At 31.3% G+C, this 26,553-nt stretch overlaps 2 protein-coding genes and 1 pseudogene across 2 annotated transcripts; 1 reads left to right on the top strand and 2 right to left on the bottom strand.

The window, feature by feature from the left end:
• Positions 1 to 244: 244 nt before the first annotated feature.
• LOC139882564 (putative U-box domain-containing protein 42) lies at positions 245 to 8,016 on the bottom strand. Its single transcript, XM_071866858.1, is given in 4 exon segments — positions 245 to 371; positions 373 to 1,903; positions 3,205 to 3,517; positions 7,864 to 8,016. Coding segments are annotated over 4 exon segments (2,124 nt in total).
• Positions 8,017 to 9,814: 1,798 nt separating this feature from the next.
• LOC139882561 (uncharacterized) lies at positions 9,815 to 13,719 on the bottom strand (annotated as a pseudogene).
• A 10,415-nt stretch (positions 13,720 to 24,134) lies between these two features.
• Positions 24,135 to 26,241, top strand: LOC139882560 (ACT domain-containing protein ACR4-like). Its single transcript, XM_071866855.1, has 7 exons — positions 24,135 to 24,205; positions 24,300 to 24,345; positions 24,438 to 24,552; positions 24,632 to 24,696; positions 24,855 to 25,445; positions 25,552 to 25,656; positions 25,912 to 26,241. Exons 1-7 carry the CDS (start codon positions 24,141 to 24,143, stop codon positions 26,239 to 26,241), a joined length of 1,317 nt encoding a protein of 438 aa, XP_071722956.1. The 5' UTR covers positions 24,135 to 24,140.
• Positions 26,242 to 26,553: the final 312 nt, after the last annotated feature.

Below are 26,553 nucleotides of genomic sequence, written 5' to 3'. Positions count from 1 at the left end.
ATCACAAACTATACCAATTCAAATTTAACTTCAAAAATGATAATATAAGAATATCTTTACGTCGTGTTAACTTAACCGTATCTTTTTCCTTTCCATATAAAACTATTTCCGTCCTAAATTAGACGCAAACATTTACATACAAAAAACATTCACATACAAAATTAATATTTTGTATGTAAAAATTTGCACATAATTTGAGACGGAAATAGTATAATTTTAGATATATTTTGCAGGCATAACCTCTTCATTTCCCTCTCTTAGACAAATTCATAACAAAAATGATTAAAACTAAGAAACTAGCCCAAGAATAATTAATTGCATAAAATGAATGTAAGTAATTGAAATTGGGAATCTTATTTAAATGCCTCACTTTTCTCCGCCAGTTTCCTAGTATTATGAACATTTCCATGATTGAAAGCAGTGATCAAAGTAGCTGCCAACGTTCTATCCTTAGAAATGTCAGACACTAACTCATCTCCTCCTTTCTCCAAGAACCTCTCAATCATCCGAAATGATTTTTGTCGTAACCCTTCATCTTTATGCACTTTCACTACCTTCAAAACATGCTCAATGCCATTCACTTTTCTCAACATCTTTACACTCTCCTCCACATTCACTCTATCATCTAACAATGTGCATAACGTCGACAATGCGGCTTCCACAACTTCCACTTTCTCATTATCCAAACACTCCAATAATCTCTCGACTGCCTTTGCCTCTATCAAACAGAACGTCCTCTGTGAAGTGCATACTCCTCTGTGAACACTGCACACTTTCGTTTTCTTACCTTTCGATAAGGAAAGACTTCTAGGCATCGACAAAAGCTTCTCCAGTTTCGGTTTCTTGGTTTCTGGTACTTTTTTTGATAGATTCATGGTTTGAGAGGAGAGATTTTCCAATCCGATTGCGGATAGCCTTAGAATTTCTCTACTCGGTTTTTTTCTTAGTAAGTCTGTGAAAACCGATGTGAGGTTGTTTTCTGAAGCTAGAAACAACATTTGTGGACTATAAAGTGTAGTTGTGAAACGAACAAGGATTCCGACGAGGCCTTCTAAATAATAAGTCGCATTCATGCTTCTTCTCACGATTCCTCTTGTTTGAATAAGGTCGATGGATTCCAAGATATAAGGAACTACATTCCTTCCATAAAGAGCTAGATTAAGAGTTAAATTATCGTGGGGTAGCTTCGCCAGGAAATTTATGGAAACAGCCTGCTTTTCTGTGAGTTCTTCATCAGCACTTGGGAACTTGATTAGATTCTCGGGTTGGCCTCTAGTCTTACATACCCTCTCGCATAATGTATGTCCCATGTATGGTGAAAGTTCGGCTAGCAGCTTGATTGCTGCAACCCCAACTTCTTCATTAGGATTGTTGATGAGTTCAATCAATCTGTAGCTTGCCTCTGTCTCTTTCACCAAATAGACAATCTTAGCCATTGATTTAGGAAAATGCATCAGGAATAATATAATCCTAATGAGGTTGACGTTAAGGTGATCCCCGTTTGAGTTTCCGAGCATGGAGATTATGTTGTACACGACATAATCGGAAGTCATCGTGTGACCATGGTTGTTTACTTTTAGTTTTTCAAGTTCAAGTCCTGACTCGAGTATATTACCAAGAACTGCAGCTGCTTCGATTTTAGAGTCATCCTGAATTCTCGGTGTGAATAATTCTCCAGCCATGATTTGCATAATTCCAGCTTGTACAAGAAGCTTGCTGTTGGGATGGTAAGATGAGATTTGAGCTAATGCTTTGAATGATGCTTTCCTTGACGCAACATTCCCTCTTTGGATCAACTCAAGGAGAGTAGGACAAGCCCTTTTAGCTACATATGTTTGGCTTTCATGCCCAAGAACAATTTCTCCTAGGTAGCTTGCCATTTCAATCTGTATCTCATTGGAACCTGCATGCTCATGTGTCAATTTAGATTAAAATTTTGCTAGATAGTAGTAATTTCGCATCGGATTCGGATCGAAAAGTCCGCGGATCGAATCGGATACGGATATAGAAAATTATTATCAGAAAGATTCGATCCGATATATTATTATATTAATATAAATATAAATATAATAGCATTAATATTATTATTTTAACTATAAATACGAAGCACAATACACATAATTCATTAAATAAAGTCTATTTTTAGTGAATTTAATTAAAAATAAAGTAAAAAATAATTAAAAAGGTCTTAAAAAAAATATGTGTGTACATTTGACATTTTATAATGATAAAATTTATTTATTTTTAAATTCGGATCGAATCGGATTTTTATTTTTCTTGTGAGGATCGAATTCGGATACTAGTTATGAATATCCGCGGATCGGATAATAGCATCCGGATTTTTTTCGGATCGGATCGAAAAAATTAAGGAATATCCAATCCGAGCAGCTCCGTTGCCAATCCTATAAACCGGCATATTATTTAAAAAATTATTCCTAACTAAATTATAATATATATTATTTTTTAAAAAATTTTTCATTAAACTATTATTCTCATAAAAACCAGATTTTTTTTCTTTCTTCTATGCTTCATTAAAACGGGCATATATTATTTTATTTTTTTGATAATAGGCATATATTATTTTCAAACAATAGGAACAACTAAATTGATTAGATATAATTATAAATTTTATTATGAAATCAAATCTTGATAATTAATTTTTATCGTTTGCTATGTTTATTATTTTTGAAAACAAAATAAATTTTAAATTTAATAGGATTGTGGATTTTGAAATCAAATCAAAATAATTATAACTGATATAAAGTTAAAATAATTTTATTTTAATAGAATATTTTACATTGATTTAATAATGTTTAATATAAATAATTTTTATATAAATTTTTATATGATATATATATTTAAATTTTTTATTTTTAAAGGTCCAGATTTTTTATCCAACGGACATACCCACCGACGTGTATTATAAAATTCATGATAATAAATATAGATACAAATAAATTGTGAGAAATAAATTTAATATGCCGCCACACGTCGATAAAATGTGATAGTGGTACGACTGAATTTTATTATTCCTATTATCTGTAATATACTTTGAGCTAGGCAAATGTAATCACCGAAACCGACTAATTTTCTCAAATTATCGGTTTGATTTTCATTTCTCGTTCGAGTCTACTTTTAGTCTTTTACAATATTAGATGTAGTTTTTTCAACCTATATATGATGAAAATTCTGAAGATTATTTACCTTGAATGAGATGATTCACAAGGGGCTCAAAAAGTCCACATTCAGCCATGCACTTGATGTTTTCAGAACAAATCTCCAGATTCCTTAAAATTTCATCTGCTTTCGATGAAGAGAAGGAATCTAATTGGTTGCACTTGATGTTGATTAACATCAAAATCCCCCAAGGAATCAACCCGATTTTCTTGCACGATGATTTTGATCTTCTTGAAAGCTCAAGCAGGATTATCAAAGACTGATCCCTTTCAAATTTGTGATTACTTGACAACATCTTAATCAGTACTGAGATATCCAGTTTCCTAACTATCATTTCTTGCTATAAAAAACAATACTCAACAGTCAGCTAACTATGTGTATAGTTTCATGAAAAGTCAACGAAAAATAAAATCTAAACAAGATTAGCAAGCAACAGGAGGCATATTAAGGTTTAGTAACCGAACAAGGATATGATTAAGCATATTAAAGTTTCTATGGTATTCCCGCCTCCGTCCCTGAATACTTGTCGCTTTTCTTAATAAGAAAAGCGACGAGTATTTAGCGACAGAGTAGTACGTTATAAGAAAGAAGGAAAGGAAAGGTTAGGGAATTCGACAATCATACCGACATGTACATGGAATTCCGACAGATGAGATGCTGCTGAGATTTCCAGTACTGTCGAAAAGCTACTTCCATGGTACTTGAATCCAGTCACACATACATACATTGTTCATGTGATCATATACTCTGAACTATATTATTTAAAAATGTTAGACAAACCTTGACTAAGAATAACAAATTCTTTAAGCTATAATTTGCATTTACAAAATATGTCGTGAGACATTTTCATAGTCAGCACTGGAGGAATATATATATTTATAAAATTGTTTATTAGGACATTTAATCTCAGGCGTCCCAATCCATGGATAGCCGTTGGATTGTTCATTTGTTAAAGGAATATAAAGTCAGATGTTGACTTTCTTGTTACATATATAGCCATGTCACACTCACACATATACGTAGAAGATTCATATTAGTATAAAATTGTTGATAGTATTTGTTTTTGTTATCTTCTCTGCCTTTGATTAGTTTTCTCGAACTAACCTGGAAGCTTTCCCTCTAACTAAACTTTCTTTAGTTATTTTTCTCTCTCTTAAGCAATTTCAAAACTTGATAGTCAATGTAAGGGGAATTAGCGTAGAATTTTATTATGGCAAAAACTTTGACTTCTGCATTACCAGATTCTTCAACAACCAAACAATCATCTAATTATTATGGTAATTTTAAATTTTTTTAGTTGAAGTGTTTGGTTTATAGTTTCTTGTAATTTTTTTTCATCGATAGTTCACCAATTCATCTTAAAATATAAAATAATAAAAATAAAAATATATTATATTATATTATATTTTTTTCTAATAATATTATATTAAAATTATTATTAAATGTATCATCAAATAAAATTATAAATCAAATACGTCTTTCAATAGAAAATTTTAAAAAATTTAAAGATACCACTTGTCAATTTTTAAATGATTATTCATCGTAGAAAAACTAGCTAATGCAGATGGGAAGTGTTTCCCTTTTATTATACTAGTCAATGGGCCCGTCCGTTGGACGGAAAGTCCGTACATTTGAAAATTAATAATTTAAATATATCTTATAATAATTATATAATAATTATTTGTATTAAACATTATTAAATATATATGTCAAATATTATATCAAAAGGGATTATTTTAACTTTATATCAATTATAATTATTTTAATTTTATTTCAAAATCTACAATCCCATTAGAATCAAAATTTTATTTTGTTTTTAAAAATAATAAAAGTAGCAAAACCATTAGAATCAAAATTTTATTTTGTTTTTAAAAATAATAAAAGTAGCAAAACGTAAAAATTACATATCAAGATTTAATTAGATAATAAAATTTATAATTGCATCTAATCAATTCAATTTTTCCTATTATTTGAAATATAAGATACGCTCATTTTAATTAAGAATTTAGAAAAAAAATATAGTGGATTTTTATTAGGAATAATAGTTTAACAAAAACTTAGAAAAATAATAATATATTATATTTTGATTAGAATTTTTTTAACAATATGTCCGTTTGAATAGGAAAAAAAGAAGACATGCCCGTTTTAATTATAAATAAGAAAAAGAATATAATGAATTTTAATTAGGAAAAATTATTAATTGTTTGAAAAATAAAATATGCCCGTTTTAATTAAGAATAGAAAAAAATATAGTCGATTTTATTAGGAATAATAGCATAATAAAAAAATTAGAAAAATAATATATATTGTAATTTGATTAGAAATAATTTTTTTAATAATATGTCCGTTTGAATAGGGAAAAATAATATATGCCCGTTTCAATTAATATATATATAGTGTATTATAATTTTTTTAGAAATAATTTTTTAAATAATAGATAGAAAATTGATTAGGAATAAAATTATTATATTAAAAAAAAATAAGTGAAAGATAAAAGAGAATAGGAATCTCATATGATTAAGAATAAGTAATTGATAGAATTTTATTAGGAATCATTATCTTATTGTTTTTGAATTCTTAATTAGAATAGAAAAAAAAATATTGACTTAAAATTATAATATGATTTCTAATTAAACTCAAAAACTTAATTTTTAAATTAAACGCTATGTGTTAGATGTTGATTTGACAATAAAATTTACAATTGAATTGTAATTAGAACAAATTGAACAAATTGAAAAAGTCTCTCTATACTATATAAGAAGATTGACAACAAATCTTATGTAATTGTGACTTGGAATTGGTAAAAGAAGACTAACAGCAGGTTTGACTCTGAAAACTTATTATTTTATGTACTCGTCATTGGATGAGAATAATATAATTTAATGGCAAAAACTTATCTCTTTTATTATTGTTTTAAAACTAACAACTAATAAGAACTTGACATGTCATAATTTTTTATTTTTTTAAATTTAAAGATATGTTTAGTTTATAATTTTTTTATGATACTTTTCTCCTAAAAGTCACCAATCCATCTTAAGATATAAAATGTTAAATATATTATATATTTTTTATCTTACAATATATTGTATTAAAATTATTATAAACATATCATAAAAAATTATCCACCAAATACATCCCTAAATATAAAAATTAAAAATTTTAAAATTATCACATATCAATTTTCTGTTGATCGTAGATCAATATGTGTTAGACAAGTTTTTTTTTATTTAATTACTGAATTTAACTCGATTGCATCTATTTAGAGCATCTTCAATGGATCAATTATCGTCTAGTTGGCAAAATAAGGGACCAAATTAATATTGGAATTAAAAAATAATAGTCTCTTATTTTGATGACGATGAAATAGAGTCTCTACGATAAGAGACTATCTCTTTTACCTTTTATCTTTGTTTCTTATTTACTAAGTCATTGGCTCAAATTTGTGAAAAAGGAAAAAGCTGCAAAACCCACAGTTGGGTAACCAATTTAAAAGCAAATATCATACATGTATTTTGTATTCTAGTCCTACACTAAATGAATAATAAAAGGAACAAATTTGTAAAAGGCAACTTTGTCTTCACTTCATGGTAATTCTGGTGACATTCTTTGGTAATTTCTGACTTCCGGCCTTGTATTGATCTCTTTGATATGAAGGCCCATTTTCTACCAGGAATCTTCAACATTTGATAGAGATACCTTTTGTCCAACAGTTGGTGTGCTCTATTTTGTAGTTACTTGCACCTCAAGTTAGTTCTTTCATAGCTTCTTTTTCAGAGACAATGATTCACAAAGCTTCCATTCCATTTCTAGTATCACTGAATATTCTCACAGACTAAGTTTTAAACTTTTAATCTAAATAAGTTTATAGTCTTTTTTTTTTTTTTCAATTGCTATGTAAAACTCAGAGACAAACTCAGGTCGAGCATACCATAATCCGATAAGTCACGCTTGATACACACGTGCATTTAGTTCTAACAATCCTATCAAAGATGACCATAATAGCTAACACCCTAAAAGTGCATAAATAAACAAAAGCCCAAATTCTCTAGTCTACAGTAGTAACAAGATTGTTTTGATTTGAAATGATTTTATTTTATTCATGATATAATTCTGTAATATATACACATACACCAACATAAGTTACAATTCTAATTAATCACAATATCCTAATATCAAGCCTATGCTGATATCGAGCCAACAAATACTCACAGGATAAGAATTAATTAAATACAAGATTGGATGAGTCGAATGTGATCAATTCGAATGGTTCATCTGATTTGTCTTTGTTGGGCTTTTAGGCCTGGTCTCTATTAGTAGAACCCTAACAACTATTAAGTCAAGAAAATTAGATTGCGTAACAAATTGAGGGTTCGATATGACGCGAATTCAGTGAAAGAATAAGAACCCTTAATCAATTTCCTCTAACAAGGAGATTTTACCTGTCAATTTTATGAATTACTAGACCGTGAGTTTCCCTGTTGCGCGCAAACCCTAGTTCTTTCTAACTGGAGTTTTGCTCTCAGGGTTATTTCTGTTGATTCTTTTTAACACTATCCCCAATCCTTTCGAATTGTTGGATTTGCTATTCCCTTTAAATGCAGCGTTTCCAACCAAATTTCCAATGATTCCATCGTTGATTCGGTTCGTTCCGTCAATTTCATTTAATTGGTTCGAGTTTCCTCAAACCTGTCTGTCAATTTCGTGTGTATTTCCTGTCGGGTCAATGTTTATGATCGAGCTAATCACGTTTCGGTGGATTGTTCGATCTTTTCCGTCATTTACGTTGATGTGGTTCAAGTTTCCTCGAAACCTTCCGTCAACTTCTTGTTTATTTCCCATTGGGTCAGTTTGTAAGATCGATTTAATCACGTTTCCGTTGATTGAATGACCTTTTCCGTCAATTTCTTTGATTTGACTCGTTTCCTCGAATCATTCCGTCAATTACCTTGTTGTTTGCACCGAGCCCCCCACAATTTTTCTTTGTAACACCAAGCTCCTTGGCGCTCATTTTTCCACCAATCAGAACTTTCTCATTTTTGAAATTGCACTCCACTTGTTTCTACCGCATTCTACTCAGCTCCTCATTTGTCTTTCTAAGATCACCAGAGTCCTTCTCAAGTTGTTTGTCCAGGATGTTTCCCAATTTCCCTAGCAACTTGTTTGTTACTTCATTCACCAGTTGTAACTTCAGATTAAATTTCTTCTTCTTGGATTTCCTTTTGATTCCAATTATGGCGATTAATTCTCTATGACCTCCAATGTAGCAAGGTTGCTGAACAACTACTTCCAACACAAGTTACTTGACATGCTTAGCTTTTTGATTTTGGAAATATTCTTGGGTGTCGAAGCATATAGGGAGGTCTTGGCCTTGGGCATGGAGCCTTGAACTCTCAGGCTTTTGTTCGCCGGGGCTATCGCTTTATTGTAGTTAATTGACACCTGTACGTAACTCTTTGCTCTCCCCGAACAACACCTTTACCATTAGGAGTCGAGAACTTTAGCATTTGATGATGGTAGGAGGGAATAGCCTGGAAGAGTGATATGATCGCCTCATCCGAAGATGACATTGTATGCCGACGACCCTTTTATGACGAGCCAAGTAACCATTTGGACAACGTGCCTGTCCCCTTCCTATAGGGTGACCGGGAGCTTGATGATGCCTTGCACCGGAATCACAATATGGTTGAGCCCATAAATGGGACCAGAATACGGTGTTAAGTGGTCAACTAAGAAATCCATCTATTTGAAAGCATTGTAATAGAAGATATCGATCGAGGTTACATCATCAACGAAGACCCTCTTTACCTTTGAAGTTGCCGACCATCATTGAGATGAGGAGGGAATCTTTATATGGGATTTTGATTCCTTTGAGGTCCACGTGCGAGAAGTGCCTTCGTTAAGGCGGCCTCAATAGAAAGAGTTTCCAAGAATGGTTCTCTGCGCATTTGTTAGATGTCTTGGTCCCCTCTGGTCTTCCAAAAATCATATGGATGACATCCCTTTTGGAGTCCGGCTATTACCCTGATGGTCATCTTTACGGCCTCTATCTCGGTCCTTAACCCATACCCTTTTCTGATGGTCATTGCGTTGATCGTCATCAAGCCAATTGTTGTTCTAGGAGTCTTTTCCTCCTTAGGGTGCCTGACCTTAGTATATTTATCAACTTTTCCCTTCTGAATGAGTTACTCTACATTGTCTTTTAATTGTCGACAATCATCCGTGTTGTGACCATGGTCCTTGTGAAAATTGCAGTATAGGTCCAAATTTTTACAGTTTGGTCTGGGTTTCATTGGTTTTTGTCTAGCAAAGGAAAGTCTCATAATCGACTGCCATTAGAATTCAGCTACATGATGTCTAATTTAGAATTTTGATATGCATTCAGCAATGAAAACATTTGCATGACAGTTTTATTACCAAAATTTATTAGACAGGACAACACGACCCTGCGTAAATGAACAAATATACCATACAAATCATGGATATGATACCAGGATGAAGAAAATCCAATAAAACCATGATACGTTTCTCTAAATTATGCTCTATTCTTTGGAACGTAAATAAAAATGCCACGACTTCAGACTGGAAATGCGTGTGAAAACTCGTCATTGAAAGGTCCAAACTTCATTCTTTGTGAGCCTCAGACCTTTGCGGCTGTTGGTTTCAAACAATCAACAGTGCACAATCCAACTGATCTAAACATATCTCCAAACCTGTCATCAGTGGTACCAAAAATCATCAGTCATGACACTGATAGTCATGTATGGTCAATAACATCCGCATAACAAATAAAGCTTATTAGTCCCGAGTTTTGTAATTTTCTTTTATTAATATAGTCTTAATAACTGACCGATCAAAGCTGTTTCGTGGCTTGTCTAGATGATCTGTGCTCTTTCTTCCCTTCGAAGGGAGATCGACGCTCTTTCTTGATTTTTCTCTTTGGTTAACGCTAGTTCTTTGTTTCTCTCTTTCAACGTTACTATCTAAGTTAGCCTTGACTTTTCTCTTTGTCCAGTCCTACTAGCTCGAGCTTTCTCCAATCGGCCTGATCCTGTGCTTATCCTCGACCTAGACGACTTTTGGTCTGTCGGAGGAGTTGTAATATGAAGGCATGGATGTTTTTCGATTGCTGAAATGAACTTCCCAAGATGCCTTAAGTACTCTGGATAGAGTTTCAAATTGCAATGGTTTCCTCCTTTAAGCCATAAAGGTTCGTATTTCTCCTTACAACGCTCCCAAAGCTGTTTTTCATGGGAAAACTCCACCACGTCATCTTCGGTCCCCTTAAAAAGCAAACACATATGTTGTAAATTAGGATTTAGTCGAACAAGTAGCTAGGCACAAATTGAGACTAACCTTCATTCACTCCTACTGAATTCTTTTGAGCAACATATAGATTAGACATTACTAATCAATTAACACTTTATATAAATAAATAAATAAAGACGTACTTACATGAATAACCAGAACTGGGCAATCGACAAGTGGAATTTTATCAATGTTCTGCAATGATTGAACTAGATAAAGATATGAAAGACGATAGTATTATCATATTCCGAGACTACATGATAAATTACCTCTGTCCCTGATTACTTTGTACAGGAAAAGTGACAAATAATCAGGGATAGAGGTATTAAACCAGAACTGGGCATTCAACAAGTGGAATTTTATCAATGATTGAACCAGATAAAGATATGAAAGACTATGGTATTATCATATTCCAATACTACATGATATATTCCCTCCGCCTCTGATCACTTTGTAAGGGAAAAGTGACAAATAATCAGAGATAGAGGTATTAATTATAATTTGAAAGCATTGGACAATCAAACCTTACAAATATCAAACCAGGAATGTCCTCTTGACAGGGTACATGACTCGGAGGCCATATAAGATAGGGCTGTGAAGAATAACAGCTCTCAATCTCGGCAAATGCGTAGCTAATTCCAGCATAGGACCGCTCCCGACTGACTGTCCGTACGGTATAACATCTTCCTGTTTTATACTATATTTCTCTTCAAGGCATTTATAAGCAGCCTCTATGTCTGCATAAGTGTCCTGCTCACTGGCCTATTTTTGTTATCATGCAGTTTTAGAAACATAATCATAAATTTTTATATTTAAATCAACTCAGATAACCAAAAACAGACATGCATGACTATTGCAAGCCGATGCCTTGGCAGCAAATTATAAATAAATTTTTTTAAAAAATTAGGTAAACATTTTATTGGAAAATGACAAAAAGGTGAACATTTGTAGTCGGATCGGAAACGGCTTTCGGTCCCAAAAGTTAATTACCTGTAATTAAGACTAAGTAAAACCGGATTTGGGATTCCCGGTCAAAGGGTAAGACCGGGTTTCCCATTCCCGGTCAAAGCCTTTGACCGGGTTTCTCATTCCCGGTTTTACCTTGAAACCGGGTTCGACGTCGCGCTTTGCCTAAATCGCGATTACGGAAAATCTAGGCCGAGTTAGAAAAATCTAAAGCTACCATCGTGTTCGTATCGTCGAAACGAGTCAAACGGTACCGAACTTGAAGCTCGACGTCGCCAGAATATCGTCGGCCCGATTTGATTAAATCGCGATTACGGAAAATCTAGGCCGAGTTAGAAAAATCTAAAGCTACCATCGTGTTCGTATCGTCGAAACGAGTCGAACGATACCAGACTTGAAGCTCGACGTCGCCAGAATCGACGAGAACGACGACGAGCAGAGGACGGCGTGACGAAGAGAGAGAAACGCGTCCTGAGGTTGAAGACGCGGTCGGACAGAATAGGTTCGGTCCGGTTCGGTTTTTTTAAACCAGTTTTAATGTCAAATTACCAGCGTACCCTTAATTGATGTTCAAAGACTGTTTTACCCTTCTATTTTTAAAATAATTACAGAAAAATTAACGCGTCAGATTTTTGGTCAAAGGCTACTTTTGTTATTTCGCAGTTTTTAAATCAGACCAGTTCGGTTCATTTAAAACCAGTTCGGTTCAGTACAGAACCGGTTCTCCCGAACCTAAACTCAGAACCAATCATTTATTTTTAAATCTTCCGAACCTAATAGAACCTAAAATATATGTTCCGAACCTACGAAATTTTTACAGTAATTACTTGTAATTATTTAGAAACAGATTATGTAAAAATATTATCAAAAACCGGTAATACCAATTCCGGTTTTACTTAAAACCGGAAACGCCGATCCCGGTTTTAACTAATTAATCACTTCCCTAATCACAATTAGTCGGACCGAAAACACGTTTCCGGTCCGACTATTGCATGTTCACCTCTCTCCGTAAAAGTACACAAAAGTACTGTACCCGATGCCTTGACACTCTACACCATTTTTCCTTGGTGATATTGATAATGACATTTCAGGCACAACCTTTTGTCAACTTACAATTCTCCGCTACTTTCACAAAGTTTGCAGATTGTTGCCTAGACTTTATAAACTAGTCAGTGGGCCTGTTCGAAAGTTCGTATTTTTAAAAATTAATAATTTAAATATATATTATATAATAATTATTTATATTAAACATTATTAAATCTATTAAAAAAAATTAATTTTATATCAGTTATTATTATTTTGATTTGATTTCAAAATATAGAATCCTATTAAATTTTTAAAAAAATTATTTTCAAAAATAATAAACATAATAAAAAGTAAAAGATATGTATCAAGATTTCATTATAAAATTTATAATTGCATCTAATTAATTTAATTGTTCCTATTGTTTGAAAAATAATATATGTCCATTTTAATTAAAAATGAAAAAATATATATATGTATAATAGATTTTTATGAGGAATAATAGTTTAAGGAAAAAATAAGAAAAAAATAATGTATATTATACTTTAATTAGGAATAATTTTTTTAATAATATGCCCGTTTGAAAAGGGAAAAAATAGAGTGTCCGTTTTAATTAGGAATAGAAAAAAAGAATATATGATTTTTAGTAGGAATTTTTTTTTTAAATAATAGACAGAAAATTGATTAGGAATAAAATTATTATATTAATAAAAAGTAATTGGTAGAATTTTATTAGGAATCCTTATGTTTTTCTTGTGTTTTGATTTCCTATTTACAATAGGAAAAAAGAATAATTGATTGACTTAAAATTATGAGTCGATTCCTAATTAAACTCAAAATTCTTATATACATGTATCAAATTACTATTCATTAATAAAACACCATGTGCCGAATGCTGATTTGACAATTAAAATTTACAATGAAATTGCAATTGAATTTGAACATTAAGATGAGATGAACATTAAGATGAAGACTAAGTTCGGTAAAAATATGAAACATTTGGCCAAGATCAGTTGCATTCCGATGAGAATAAAGAGTCAGTTTAGCATTATCATTGTGATTTCTGACAAACATAGCCACAATCTCACTCCCTCTTTTCGTCCTCAACTTTGAAACATCCACGTCACCTCTATGTTGTTGATTAATCTTCATCTTCCCTGTATTCTCTTCAACTGTTATACTATATGACGCCGGATTTGGTGGGAGAAAGGCGAACTTTGCCGCCATGGACGACGTCGTATTCCCCATTTATTAAAAGAATAATGTATTTTGGGAGGAGCAGAGTACTGATCAGGACATGACATGCAAACTGATCTATTATATAACCTAAGTTCTGGCTATGGAATGAAGATTATTATGGTTTTGGATGGATTTTGGTTTTAGACAGACAGAACATAACGTAACTTGACAAAGAGATTAGAGATGACAAATTAATGGGGATGATATTTATGTCGGTTTGTTAATTTAGAGCGATTTCCGCTGTTTTGTCATGTACACTTGTATCTAGGAATAAAATCAGGTTATTACTAGTTTTGAAATATATTATTTACTTAAATTATGGGTTTAAGAAGCCAAATAATTCTCCCTCCGAATGGAAATAGTTGTCTCATTTAATAAAATAATGTTTGTATCCAAGTACTTGTCATGGTAGTAAACTTGTTTCATTTCACCTCCTAATTTTTACCCTTATTATTATTTCTAATTCAGAGTTTCTAAAATCTTGATATAGCTCAAAGAGTAACAATTGGAATTAAAAATAAAATAAAAATCAGTCCAGCTATATTAAATGCACATTGTAAAGAAATTACCTAGAAAAAGTATGTTTAATATGTGAACTTTTGAGAGAACAGCCAAAATACATTTTGGTAAAGTTCAAATATTGCACTTTATTTTGACCATACGATAAAACTTTCTCACAAATTCAGTCATTTGTTTTTCTGGATTTTGACGTACGTCTCTAAGAAATTTCATGGGCAAATTTCAAAATTTGGCATCAAAATGAGGATATGGAAAATAAAAAATAATTAATCGGCTTCCAATGAAAAAGAGACATGGAAGTCAATAATTAATAAGTAGCTAATTAGATACTAATAAACATGAAATTGATCCTCAAAAAAAATAAACATGAAATTGGAATGAAAGATATTCAGTCAAAATGAACTATTACAAAGAAAAAGAGTAATGGTGTTGATAGTGTCCCGCATGCTGCAATAAATATTCAAACCTCGTGATTCAACAGCGAATCATCTCATACAGATAATTAAAATGAAAAAATTCAGCTGAGATATTATAATATTACATGAAAAGAACATGGGAGAAAATTCAGATGAGAGAAAAGGAGTAGGAGAAACCTGAGCAAAAAAAGAGCATCTTGAAAACTGGATGCGCTACTTTTGTGTACAGTAGCAGACGGAGGTGAACATCATGTAGTCCGATCGGTTTTTTCATTGCCGATCGAACTAAGCAGTACTTGGGAAAGTTAATTATGCTATGACCGGCATTGGTATTGCCGGTCTTGTACCAAATTATGCTATGACCGGCATTGATATTATCGGTCTTCTACCAAATTAAGCTTTGCCCTCTATATTTCAAGTGTTGGACCGGCAACTTCATTGCCTATGGAGGATTAATGTTAATTAATCAGTCCGACCGGCAATGAGAAAACCGGTCGGACTATAAATGTTCACCCCTTAATCCTTTCGTTTCAAAATGTTTACGTTTACATTTATAATTTTCCGCTTCAAAACTAAATGGAATTAGATGAGATGTAAATAGACTTAATTATCAAATTTGTCTTGATGAAGGACCATGAACCGTTAAAGATAAACGCACATAAATGTAAATTCAGTCATTGGAAAAGATGAAGGGACGTACGTGAATTAAATGTGAAATTAATAGAGGTTTTTATCATTATGAAGTTATTGTTTGCAAGTCCAACTTTCTCTGCAACCTTAGTCATAATATTCCTAATTCGAAAAATAATTGGCAAAACGGTCACCTCTCATCTATTTGATGTAATTCTACATAATTTAATTTAATATAAATTATGATTAGCCTAAAAAAAATTCTGATCTTTCTCCATCTTATATCACAAATTCTCAATTTTGGTGCTCTCTTTTTCTCGAGTGACAAACTTTCTCCATTTGAACTCCACTGATTCTTATTTCTTATTGATTTATGTGACGTAATATGAAGTATGATTTCTGCATACTGTATGTTGCTTATTTCAGTTTTGTTTATTCTCAAGTATTAATTGCAATTGGAGGTATTGTTCATGATCAAAATGTTGATGGGACATAACACTTGTGTTCGCCTTGGAGCTAACAAGAATGTAACGTTATCATGAATAGTTCGCAAGCTGAAGATTCATATATTGAAAGATCCTAAACATAAATTGTGCGCTTATGAATTCTATCTTAAGAAAAGCATACCAAGCCACTGTTAATATGAATATGTGAGTACACAGAGGTGTATGTTTACACAAATCTGTAAGTGTTGTCACTATTGATTGAATCTTAAAACATTAGACGGTCTAGATTTAGAGATCACTATTAGTTTATAAAGACGATTCAAACATTAGACGTGATATATATATGATTCAAACCCAGACCTAACCGGTCAAATCCAAAACCTAAATCAAGCCCGTCAAAAATCGGCTCACAAATTTCGGCCGTGATGAGACGGGTCTAGTAGTAACACGTGAAACTTTGCTGACGTGAACGAAACATGTGGCAATATTATTCGGGAAAACCTTAATCGGGATGGCCAGTGCAATAATCTAGCTTCAATTGTTTGAGAGGCTAACCTCTGTTTTTCCTAATTTTTTCCTCAAAACCATCCATTAGGAACATATAAGTTTTTTCTCTTGTAGACTAAAAACAGGCTATCAAATTCCAAACTACTTCTAGTATTGAAAATTAAAATAAAAAGAAAGTGATAAAAAGAGTGTTGGAATAGCGGTCCAAACGCCAATCATAACGTGATTAAGATATTTATTTTTTTAAAAAGTTATGAATTCCAATTTTGACGGAGAATTTTAAATGATAAATTTATCGTTGTTATATATATAAAAGAGCGGTCCAAACCGCAAACTCCAAACACATCAAAAATCTTTTCAGATCTTTGCCATTACTCCAAGCAAGCTTGAACAAAAATGCATATCGTTTTACTTGTATCATAATCATAAAAGATGGGCCAATTAATTTTCTTCTTTTTTTTGGGTCGCTCTTTTTATTTTTATTATTATATTTTTCTGACGTGTATATTAAGCAACCAACCAAAAACCACTCTTGATCAAAACGAAGGGCCATTTACCAGGGAGTAGTACTATTTAATTAGGAAGAAAAGAAAAAGAGAAAGCACGTGGTAGGTGCGTGATCGCCATGTTGGATTCGATTCTACTTTTATACTTATGTGATTCCGAGCACATTCACGGGTCTGCCTCATGTCACGTACTCTTTTTATAGTCCCCATAATATTAATAAACAAATGAAATAACGCAGAAGTCGGTGTGAATGTATGTGATAATAATACTATAATAATCCAAAATGTTATTTTTTTGACAGAAAATGTTATGTAATACAGTAAAATGTATGAATAATTAGAAAATTATCAGTAATCGACTAAAATAATGAGTTGTACATATATCTTTATTAACAAGATGGTGTATATAGTACCGTTCATTCCGTCCCAAATTAAAATAATATAATTTTTCTATTTTAAATTAAAAAAATTTTGATAAATTTAAGAAATGTTAGGATATAATTTTTTTATCCATTATATCCTTTGTACTAATTTCAACATTTTTTTCATACATTCTCCTCATGATCATGGGTTTGATTATTAGTTACCATTTAAAAATATTTTAATCTTTATAATCATAATTATATTTAAAAATGAATTTATGCGATATTTTTTTAATTGTGTGAAATCATAAATATTTAAATTTAATTTGGGATTGAAAAAGTATTATGTAATGAAGTGTTTTAATGAAGGATAATGATTTGAAAAATTAGATAAAATATATATTAATCTTATGAGATAATATTTAAATAGAAAATAAAATTATTACACAATATATAAAAGTGACCGAAATAAATTATTCTGTTACTATTGACCATTGACTAATTAGTAGTAGTACTACTACCGCTAACTTGGATTAATAAAAAATATTAAGGAGTACTAATCAAGAAAATATTATTGTAAATAAATATATATATATATATATATATTTCCTCCATTCTACAATAAGTGTCCAAAAATCACATTTTACACAAATAAAAAAATGATTGATTATATGTTATTTGATTAAATTATTCTTATATTTTATAATTCCAAAATCATTAAGACTTTTAATATTAGTAAAATTTTATTGCCTCATAGGAGTAATTTAGTAGACTACTGTAATACTAGTAGTGGGGAAGGTAAAGGAGATGATTAGAGTAAATTAGAGTACAGTTAGATTGGTCGTTATGAGCAGTCGTTTTTTTTTTTTTTAACAAGCAGTTGATCATTATTATTTTTTTGAGACGGAAGGAGCATTATTAAAAGTCGCTCCTTCCATTAATTTTGGATACCTCTCATATGCTCGGCACTACGTGCTATCATGCGAATGATTTCTGCACTTTATCTTTCCGAGTGCCTCTATATACATATGGTCAGGGGCTGATTCGGTTTGGTTTCGAGTAAAATCCAGCCGGATACAATTTAAATGTTTTGGTCGATTTTTAATTTCATAAGTCGAAAGAAAGGGTTGGTCAACGAACCGCTTAACACGTATATCATTTCATCATCACGTGTCATTTTATTATTTGTCCACGTGTCTTTTTAATCGCAATGCGACATTAAATGTTACGTCATCCAAAATTGCCACATGTTGCCATTTGATTCATCCATATTAGCATAAGTGTCATGTGACACTCAGACTCATCACATGAAGGGTTGAAATTTTTAAACCAGCTTTAAACAAGGTTTTGACGGGTCCAATTGGAATTTTGGATCTAAACGGATTTGACTGGTTCGGTCTGGATTTGATCCTTTCGACTCCGAATTACAAAAAATAATAACAATAATAATAAAAGTTTTAAAAAAAATTAAAAAAATTCTCAGTTAACTCTCTCCCTAATTCTTCAAAAGTAGGGACCTTTTGTTTTTTTATGATAAAAAAGGATTTTATAGCTTAATCGATCTGGGCAAGAAAATACAATGAAGATGGCAATCAACCATTCCTATTTATTTTTAGATTCGCGATTGAATGGACGAGGGAATTGTTATTTTTTCGAGTCTAAACAAAAGAGCAAGTAGGGACCTTTTGGTGATCAATACTCTCATTTTGGTAATAATCACTATGGAGTAACAAATAATCGCTCCATCTATCTTTTTTGTCAAGGTTGATATTTTGGTTACATATCCATTTTTTTTTATAGTACATATTCATTTTGTTTTGTATGTAAAATGTTTTTTTTTAAAAGACTTATATGTAAAATGTTAAAGTTGAGTTATTGTTGCTAATGCGTTAAAAAGAAACAATTTTTGTTTTCTCGTTTGCCGAGATCTCGTCTATGAGATCAAAACTTTAGCATCGAATTTAGCTTGTATTTTTGTTTAAGTATCGAGAGATTGTGTAATCATCTCGTCCATTACATAATCTTATAATATACTTAAAGTTATATTTACCAAACCTATTTACCAAAGCAACAATTTATCCAACCACCTTTCCATGTCAGCTATGTACCGAAATTAGATTCGGAAAAGACCAGAATCAGGTCCCTATACTTTGTATTTCAGACAAAATCGGCTACTAATCCGGTAATAAATGGGAGCGACATTTAAGTTCCATTTTGCCAAAAATTGCTCAAAATTAACTCCAATATTTAAGCCCCTTACATACAGGACATTGATGGAATAATGGAATGAGTTCCCTAATATATATAAAATGTCTGAAATATATATAACATGCCATCTATTTTCACTATATATATAGCTTTATTTTGGCCAGATTCGTTCGCTGAAATTTTTATTTTCATATCCTTTGTAAATCAACCTACTCGCCACTATTCATTATTATAGCTCCATAGAAATTGTTCTAATTCTTTTTTTTTTTTTTCTTAATGGTTGCATTTTTACGGATCTTAATATTCATGTTTGCTAATGCTCTGATTTTTCTTTTCAGGTTTATCGTTCAATATTGCATGGCAGAATGGTGAGCTTCTCAAACTTCATTGTAAGTTTTTTAATCTCTAGGAATTTGCAATTAGGATTTCCTACCCCTCTTTCGTTTCTCTGTTCTTCAGTGTTCTATTTTATGATGTTTTTTATGGAATTAATAAACAGTTATTTATTAAAGATTTGAAATTACAGAATTTTTTTTTGGGCATCATCATCGTCCATCATCAGTCAATTTAATATTATGTTAGGCAATGGTTTATTTGATCAAAACCCAAAAACTCATCATGAATTCCAGGTAAATAAACTAATGAGATCAATATCCCTATTAACCGGTAATCTATCTCTGTAAAATTTAATTACTAAAAACTAATGAAATACATCCAAATGGATTAAAGTATCCTATGTGCTATGAGTGAAATGCAAATTCCATTTTTTGGCCATTTATTCAGTCGATTTTGCTGCATAAAAGTGAAGGTCATTTTTTGGCCATTTATTTAGTGAAGGTCGTTCAAGATTTAATTCCGGACGAGAGGGTAGATGATTTACGGAAAATAAAGGAGTTACAGAGAATAAATTTAGAGCTTTAATGTAGATTTTAAAAATTTAATTGATTTTTTATTTTTCAACATGGAAGGATGAGTTAGACATATCAAATACTATTTGTATTTCTAAATATTTATATAAGTTTCCACCCAAAAATTTCTCTATTTTTTACTTCAATTATTTTACTTCAGGAAATTAATGCGTCTCATACTTTTGTAGGTAAATCAAGCAACACATTTGTTAATTATAATAAATTTATCGATTTAATTATCCATCATTCTTGAGCTTAAATTTTTCAAAAGATTTTACAATAATTTAACTTCTGTCATGTTGCTTTTGCAGGTTTTTTTTAAAAAAATAATTAGATTTCACGGGGAAGCTGAAAAAGGCGTTGAAGAAGAAGAAGAAATGCAATATATCAATTATAATTAGAAATAAAAACTAGATTAGTAAAAAAATAGTGTCTATCCTCCTTTTGTGTTAAAAACTAGATTAGTAAAAAATATATCAATTATAATTAGAAATAAAAATTATCGCAGATCAGCTTTTGTGTTATTATGTTAAAAATAATAAAATAAATAATTAAATGTTTTGTTTTAAATATGAAGTGTGGATAATGGTTAGGCACAAAATAATGTTGATTAATTAAAATATTAAGCAAACCACTAAATCTGGTCCTTACTTTTGTTAAAACTACCATCAAATGTGTGGTTTTGTATTTATTCATCATATCGGGCATCCCGATTATAATGATTCCCGGTTTTATTGCATAAAAACGATATCCATCGTAAGGTCAGGAGTTAATATTGACGCAGAATACTGATAGAATTGATTAGTTAATTTTTTCAATTCTAACAAACTAAAGGTATAAAATGCTTTCAAATAAATTTATTTACAAACTATATATATATACATATTTATTTGACTCGATAATTATATTGACATTTAACTCCATTCATTTAAATAGTTACTTCCTCTTGAAAAAAGGTCTAAATTTAAGAGTAGATATCATAAACATCATTCGATATGTCTTAAGTTTAGGGTTGGATTATAATTACAATTTTTCATATATAATCGAAAGTTCTATGAATGGTCTAACTACAAACCTTATGGTAATTTTCATCCAAAAAATATACAAAAAGTTAAAATAAAAATCTTCCATATATCATTCATTATGTTTCTTTCAAAATAGAATCATCATGATTTTTTTTATAATATTCTCACCATTCATTATACTTATAGATAAGAGAGAATATAAGAAAAAAATATATTATTAAATATATTAATTTTTTATTTTTTAATCATAATATATTAATTATGATCATGTAAGAAAAAAAAAAAAAGAAGCTTACCATTAGGAATGAACATGCTCAATTTTTTTCTCATAAAATTTAATTCTCATAATTTTATAACATAATAACTATAAATTTTGACAAAAACATTTGTGTGCGATAACAATAAACTTATAATAATATTCCATTTATTTTGAAATTAAATCACTAAATAAAATTTAATAAATAGTAAAATGAATTTAGAACGAGAATAAGAAATGAAAAACTAGAGTACCATATTTGTAACATTACTAAGGTAGTTATATATGTAATTTAATTGTACTTTTTGAATCACTCAACATTCATTCTTATTATCATGTAGTTTTGAGTCATGCGTTAGTTTAATTTATAAGAATGAAGAATCAATTGTGTTAGGAAAGATATCTCTAATTTACATATACCTTTTAAGTGTCTTTTTTCTAAGAGAAAATATATTTCCAATTTATAATCTGTGTAAGAAATATTTTTTAATTTAAGGCATCACACTTTTCGTTACAAACTAATTATCTATGTATTATAGTTCTCTAAAATTATAATTTTCAGTTACCGAGTTTACATTTGGGTTGCAATGAGCTAAGTTCTCTAATGTCAAGATTAATTAGTTATGGGTAATTTGAATTTGATATTTATTTCATGACATATTCATTAAGGTAGTAAAAATCGATTCCTACGTAGTAAAAATCGATTCCTACGTAGGAATCTGCGATGGGATGTGCGACGAGGAACGATATGAACGTTAAATTCCAATTTTTATTTTTAATTTATATTAAATATATATATGGAGAAGAATGATTGGAATAAATATTAAAAAGGTTTAAGGACTAAAATGAAAAAATTATAAAATCGAACAAAGATAACATATGAGATCATGTGTTCGACTTCTGGGGAGCGGACTTTGGGTGAGGTTATTGTATTATAAAAAAATAAAAAAGGAAATTATGATGGTTATCTTATATATAGTAAGCAACTTTATACTTGCGGGTCTCACGGGTCATCATATCAGTTTCACTAATATTAAGATTAATTAATTATGTTAGCGATAAAATATCCTATCATATCAATTTCATTAATGTTAAGATTAATTAATTATGTTAACGATAAAATGCCCTTACAAAATTTAAAATTGGACGAGAAATTATATCCAAAATGACATATGATTGACTATCCTTTTTTTTTTATGCTTAATCGATCAATTTTTAAGGGCATTTATGGGTGAGGATCAGAGTATCCTAATAAAAACGCATATATAAATTTCAAATTATAACATGGGTGACAGTTGGGATTTTATAAAGGATATAGGACGGGCGAATATATAATATGATCAATTATAAAATATAGTTGTACGTCCTTCCACGGGTTGGTTCTCTAGCATTCTTGAATTATCCAAAAAATCGTCAAATTTTAATTAATGAACAAGATTATGATGCCTATCATAATATATATATATATATATATCTTAAATTTATCGTCATATATTATTTAACAACCTAAAATTCTTGATTGCTGATCAAATATACGATTCAAAATGATCTTATTGCATATTTGTAATTCCCTAAAATCACGTTGTTAATTTCAAATAAAAAAAATCACGTTGTTATGTTAATTGTTGGCAAATGTGCTACGATACTTAGTATGAAGAATAATATAATAGATTTTTTTGAATAATAAGTAAGTATTGTAGTTTTAATTATAAATTTTGTATCATACAAATTAAAAGATATCAATAATAAAAATAACTCGTGTGTCCCACGGATTGTTACACTAATTAATTTTAAAAATAATTGGTAAAAATGATTACCACATTCTCTTTGATTCGTAGCCTCTCTTAATATAGAATGAATATCCATGGTTTTTTTTTGTGTTAGAATATCCATGGTTAAGATAAAAAAAGAAGGGTTTATTTTTTTATCTAAAACATTACATAAATAATAAAAGAAATAATAATAATAATAATAAGTAAACTAACATAGAATTGGGATATGAGGACCTAATGATTATCGGGATGAAATATCAAGAAGATTATTTTAATATAGTCAAAAAATAAAAAAACCGCCACGTGCCACATTTAGTCATTTAGATTTTTTATTTTTTTAAATTAGTCACTTAGATTGTGCTGTTATGATTTTTTTTTGTTATAGCATACTATATAAAATATATTTAGATGAAAAGCATAATAAAATATTTTGTTTCTGTAATGGGAGAGAGATTGTAGGAGGCTATATTAATATAACACAGCTCTGATTTTGATTTATACACAAAACACAAAGCAAAACCACAGAAGAAGGGAAAGAAAAATGATGGGTAGGTGGTGATTGATGCAAGTTTATGTTTTTCTTAATTGAGTTTTTAGTTTTTCCAGTATTCTTGTGGATTCTAAATAATGAGTTAGTCAAGGTTTTGGGTTTTGCTCTGGTTTTCGTGCTCTGAATCTTTTTCTGTATGGCTGAAGAATCTGCCTTACTTTTCAATCACCAGTTAGTTAACTTGGTATCTATGGTCTCACTCTTTCTGTGTCTATCTGCTTTGGGATTGGTTGCTGTAATAATTCTATGTCACTGTCATTCGTTTGTTCTTTGTTTGATTGGTTTAATTATGCTGACTTGCTTTCTTATTTGGGTAGAAGTCAACATGAGCTTTTCACATGGCATGGATGATGAATATGAGAAACTCATCAGGCGAATGAACCCACCCAGGTAATTTTCACTAATATTTGTCATCATATGGAGTAGTAATTAACAATAGTTTTATCTGAAGTGATTTGAGAACTGAAATGATCCTTTTTTCCAGCATTGTGATTGATAATAACTCTTCCCAGAATGCAACTATTATAAAGGTACAGTGCACATCATCACATTTTGGCTTTGGTAGAGAAGAAGAACCTTTCATTTTGATGCTTATTATTACATTTTTTGCTAGTTATTGCAGGTAGGCAGTGTTAACAGACAAGGAATCCTTCTCGAGGTCGTACAATTCCTTACAGATCTGAATCTTATCATTAGAAAAGCCTACATATCATCTGATGGTGGTTGGTTCATGGATGGTAAGATCTTATTTGAAGATGTGGTTGATGCTTTTCTGAAATAGAAATATGACTGATATGTTTTTCATTCAAATGCCAGTTTTTAATGTTACTGATCAAGATGGCAACAAACTCACTGATGACGTAATAGATTATATTGAAAAGGTGAGCTTAAAAACGGAAGTGAATTGTTCTAGTTAGTATGTTATTTTTTTTAGACTAGTTTAACAACATTGTCCTATTTGTTTTACGGTTTGAAAGACTTAAGGCTACTAGGAGCAGCGATTTTCTTTGAACCCATCTGATTGTGTCTCTGTCGTCAGTCCCTTGAGCAGGAACTATGCTTTCTGTCTTCGATGGGATCTGTCGGACTCAAGCCGACAATGGACTGTACACTAATTGAATTAACTGGAAGTGATCGGCCAGGACTACTCTCGGAATTGAGTGCCATCCTCACTGACTTCAAATGTAATGTGGTCAGTGCCCAAGTGTGGACTCATAACACAAGAGCAGCAGCCGTAATGCAAGTGACCGATGAGGAAACCGGTTCTTCAATCACTGATCCTGAGAGGCTAACCAAGATTAAGAAACTTCTCAGCAATGTGCTGAGGGGAAGGAATTCATCTAGGGGAGCTAAGACTGTCTTCTGTCATGAGATCACCCACACTGAGAGAAGGCTTCACCAGATGATGTTTGCAGATAGGGATTACGAGCGAACAGAAGACGGTAATGTGGTTGACGAGGAAAGGCCTAATGTGGAAGTTGTTAATTGTTATGATAAAGACTACTCAGTGGTCACTATTAGGAGTAAAGATAGGCCTAAACTTTTGTTTGACACGGTTTTCACTTTAACGGACTTGGGATATGTGGTTTTTCATGCTAATATTGATGCTGAAGGGCCAGAAGCTTACCAGGTTTTCTTTCTATCTCCAAATGTTCCTGCTAGATATAGTGATTGAACTTCCATATCTGTAGTCTGATTAATCTTGTTTCATTGGTTTTTTTTTCCTTCTACCTTAGGAATATTACATCAGACATACCGATGGGTCACCATTGAAATCAGATCCAGAGAGAGAAAGGGTGATGCAATGTCTTGAAGCTGCTATCGAGAGAAGAGTATCTGAGGTTAGTCCAAATCCAATAATGCTTTTAACAGAATTTGCCCTTGCATGCTAAAACGTTTTTCCCGGATAGCACTGGTTAACAAACCAATTGAATTAATATAGTGATAGTTGTTAAACATCTTTTATGTGCATTCGATACACCTTATTAAAATAATATGGTGGGCGACTTGTAATTAAGAAAGTACTAGAGTGGTCAAAGAAATCCTGCTGTAGGACTCATTCTAATAATATACTGGTATATTTGCATCTATATCAGGGTTTAAAGCTAGAATTGTGCACTACCGACAGAGTTGGGTTGTTATCGGCCGTGACTCGCATCTTTCGGGAAAATAGCCTCACAGTGACTAGAGCTGAAGTGACAACAAAAGCAGAAAAGGCCGTGAATACATTTTATGTTCGAGATGCGTCAGGATATCCTGTGGATGCAAAGACGATAGATTCCATCCGGCAGGTAATTGGTCAGAAAATACTCAAAGTGAAGGGAAGATCAGAAGAGCTCAAGCCAGCCGAGGAGTCTTCGACCAGGTTCCTTTTCGGTGGTCTCTTCAAGTCTAGATCTTTCGTTAACTTTGCTTCATATTCATGAAGATTATGAAAACTAAGCTCCAACCCAACAATGTACATTTCATCCCTTCAAATCCATTTTCCAGTACTAACATCTACGAAACGGCCGGGAAAGTTTCAAGTGCTTGTAGATACGTACCCTCCAGCATTCTCTCTGTTTTAACCTTCATTTTATTCAACGTGTTGTTGGATCCATTCCTCAGTAGCAAAATGAAAAGGGGAATTCTTAAATCATGTAATGGACTCTTAGAAATCAGTCTGTATATAAGTTGTTCCTAGGATTTTTTTTTTCATTAATTTTTGTAGCAGTTTTATTTTTTTCGTTCATTCTTCT

Source organism: Rutidosis leptorrhynchoides, unplaced genomic scaffold, assembly GCF_046630445.1.
Source record: "Rutidosis leptorrhynchoides isolate AG116_Rl617_1_P2 unplaced genomic scaffold, CSIRO_AGI_Rlap_v1 contig284, whole genome shotgun sequence".
NCBI classification, from domain to species: Eukaryota; Viridiplantae; Streptophyta; class Magnoliopsida; order Asterales; family Asteraceae; genus Rutidosis; species Rutidosis leptorrhynchoides.
The sequence above is the reverse complement of the archived record's forward strand: the minus strand, read 5'-3'. Positions and strand labels throughout refer to the sequence as shown.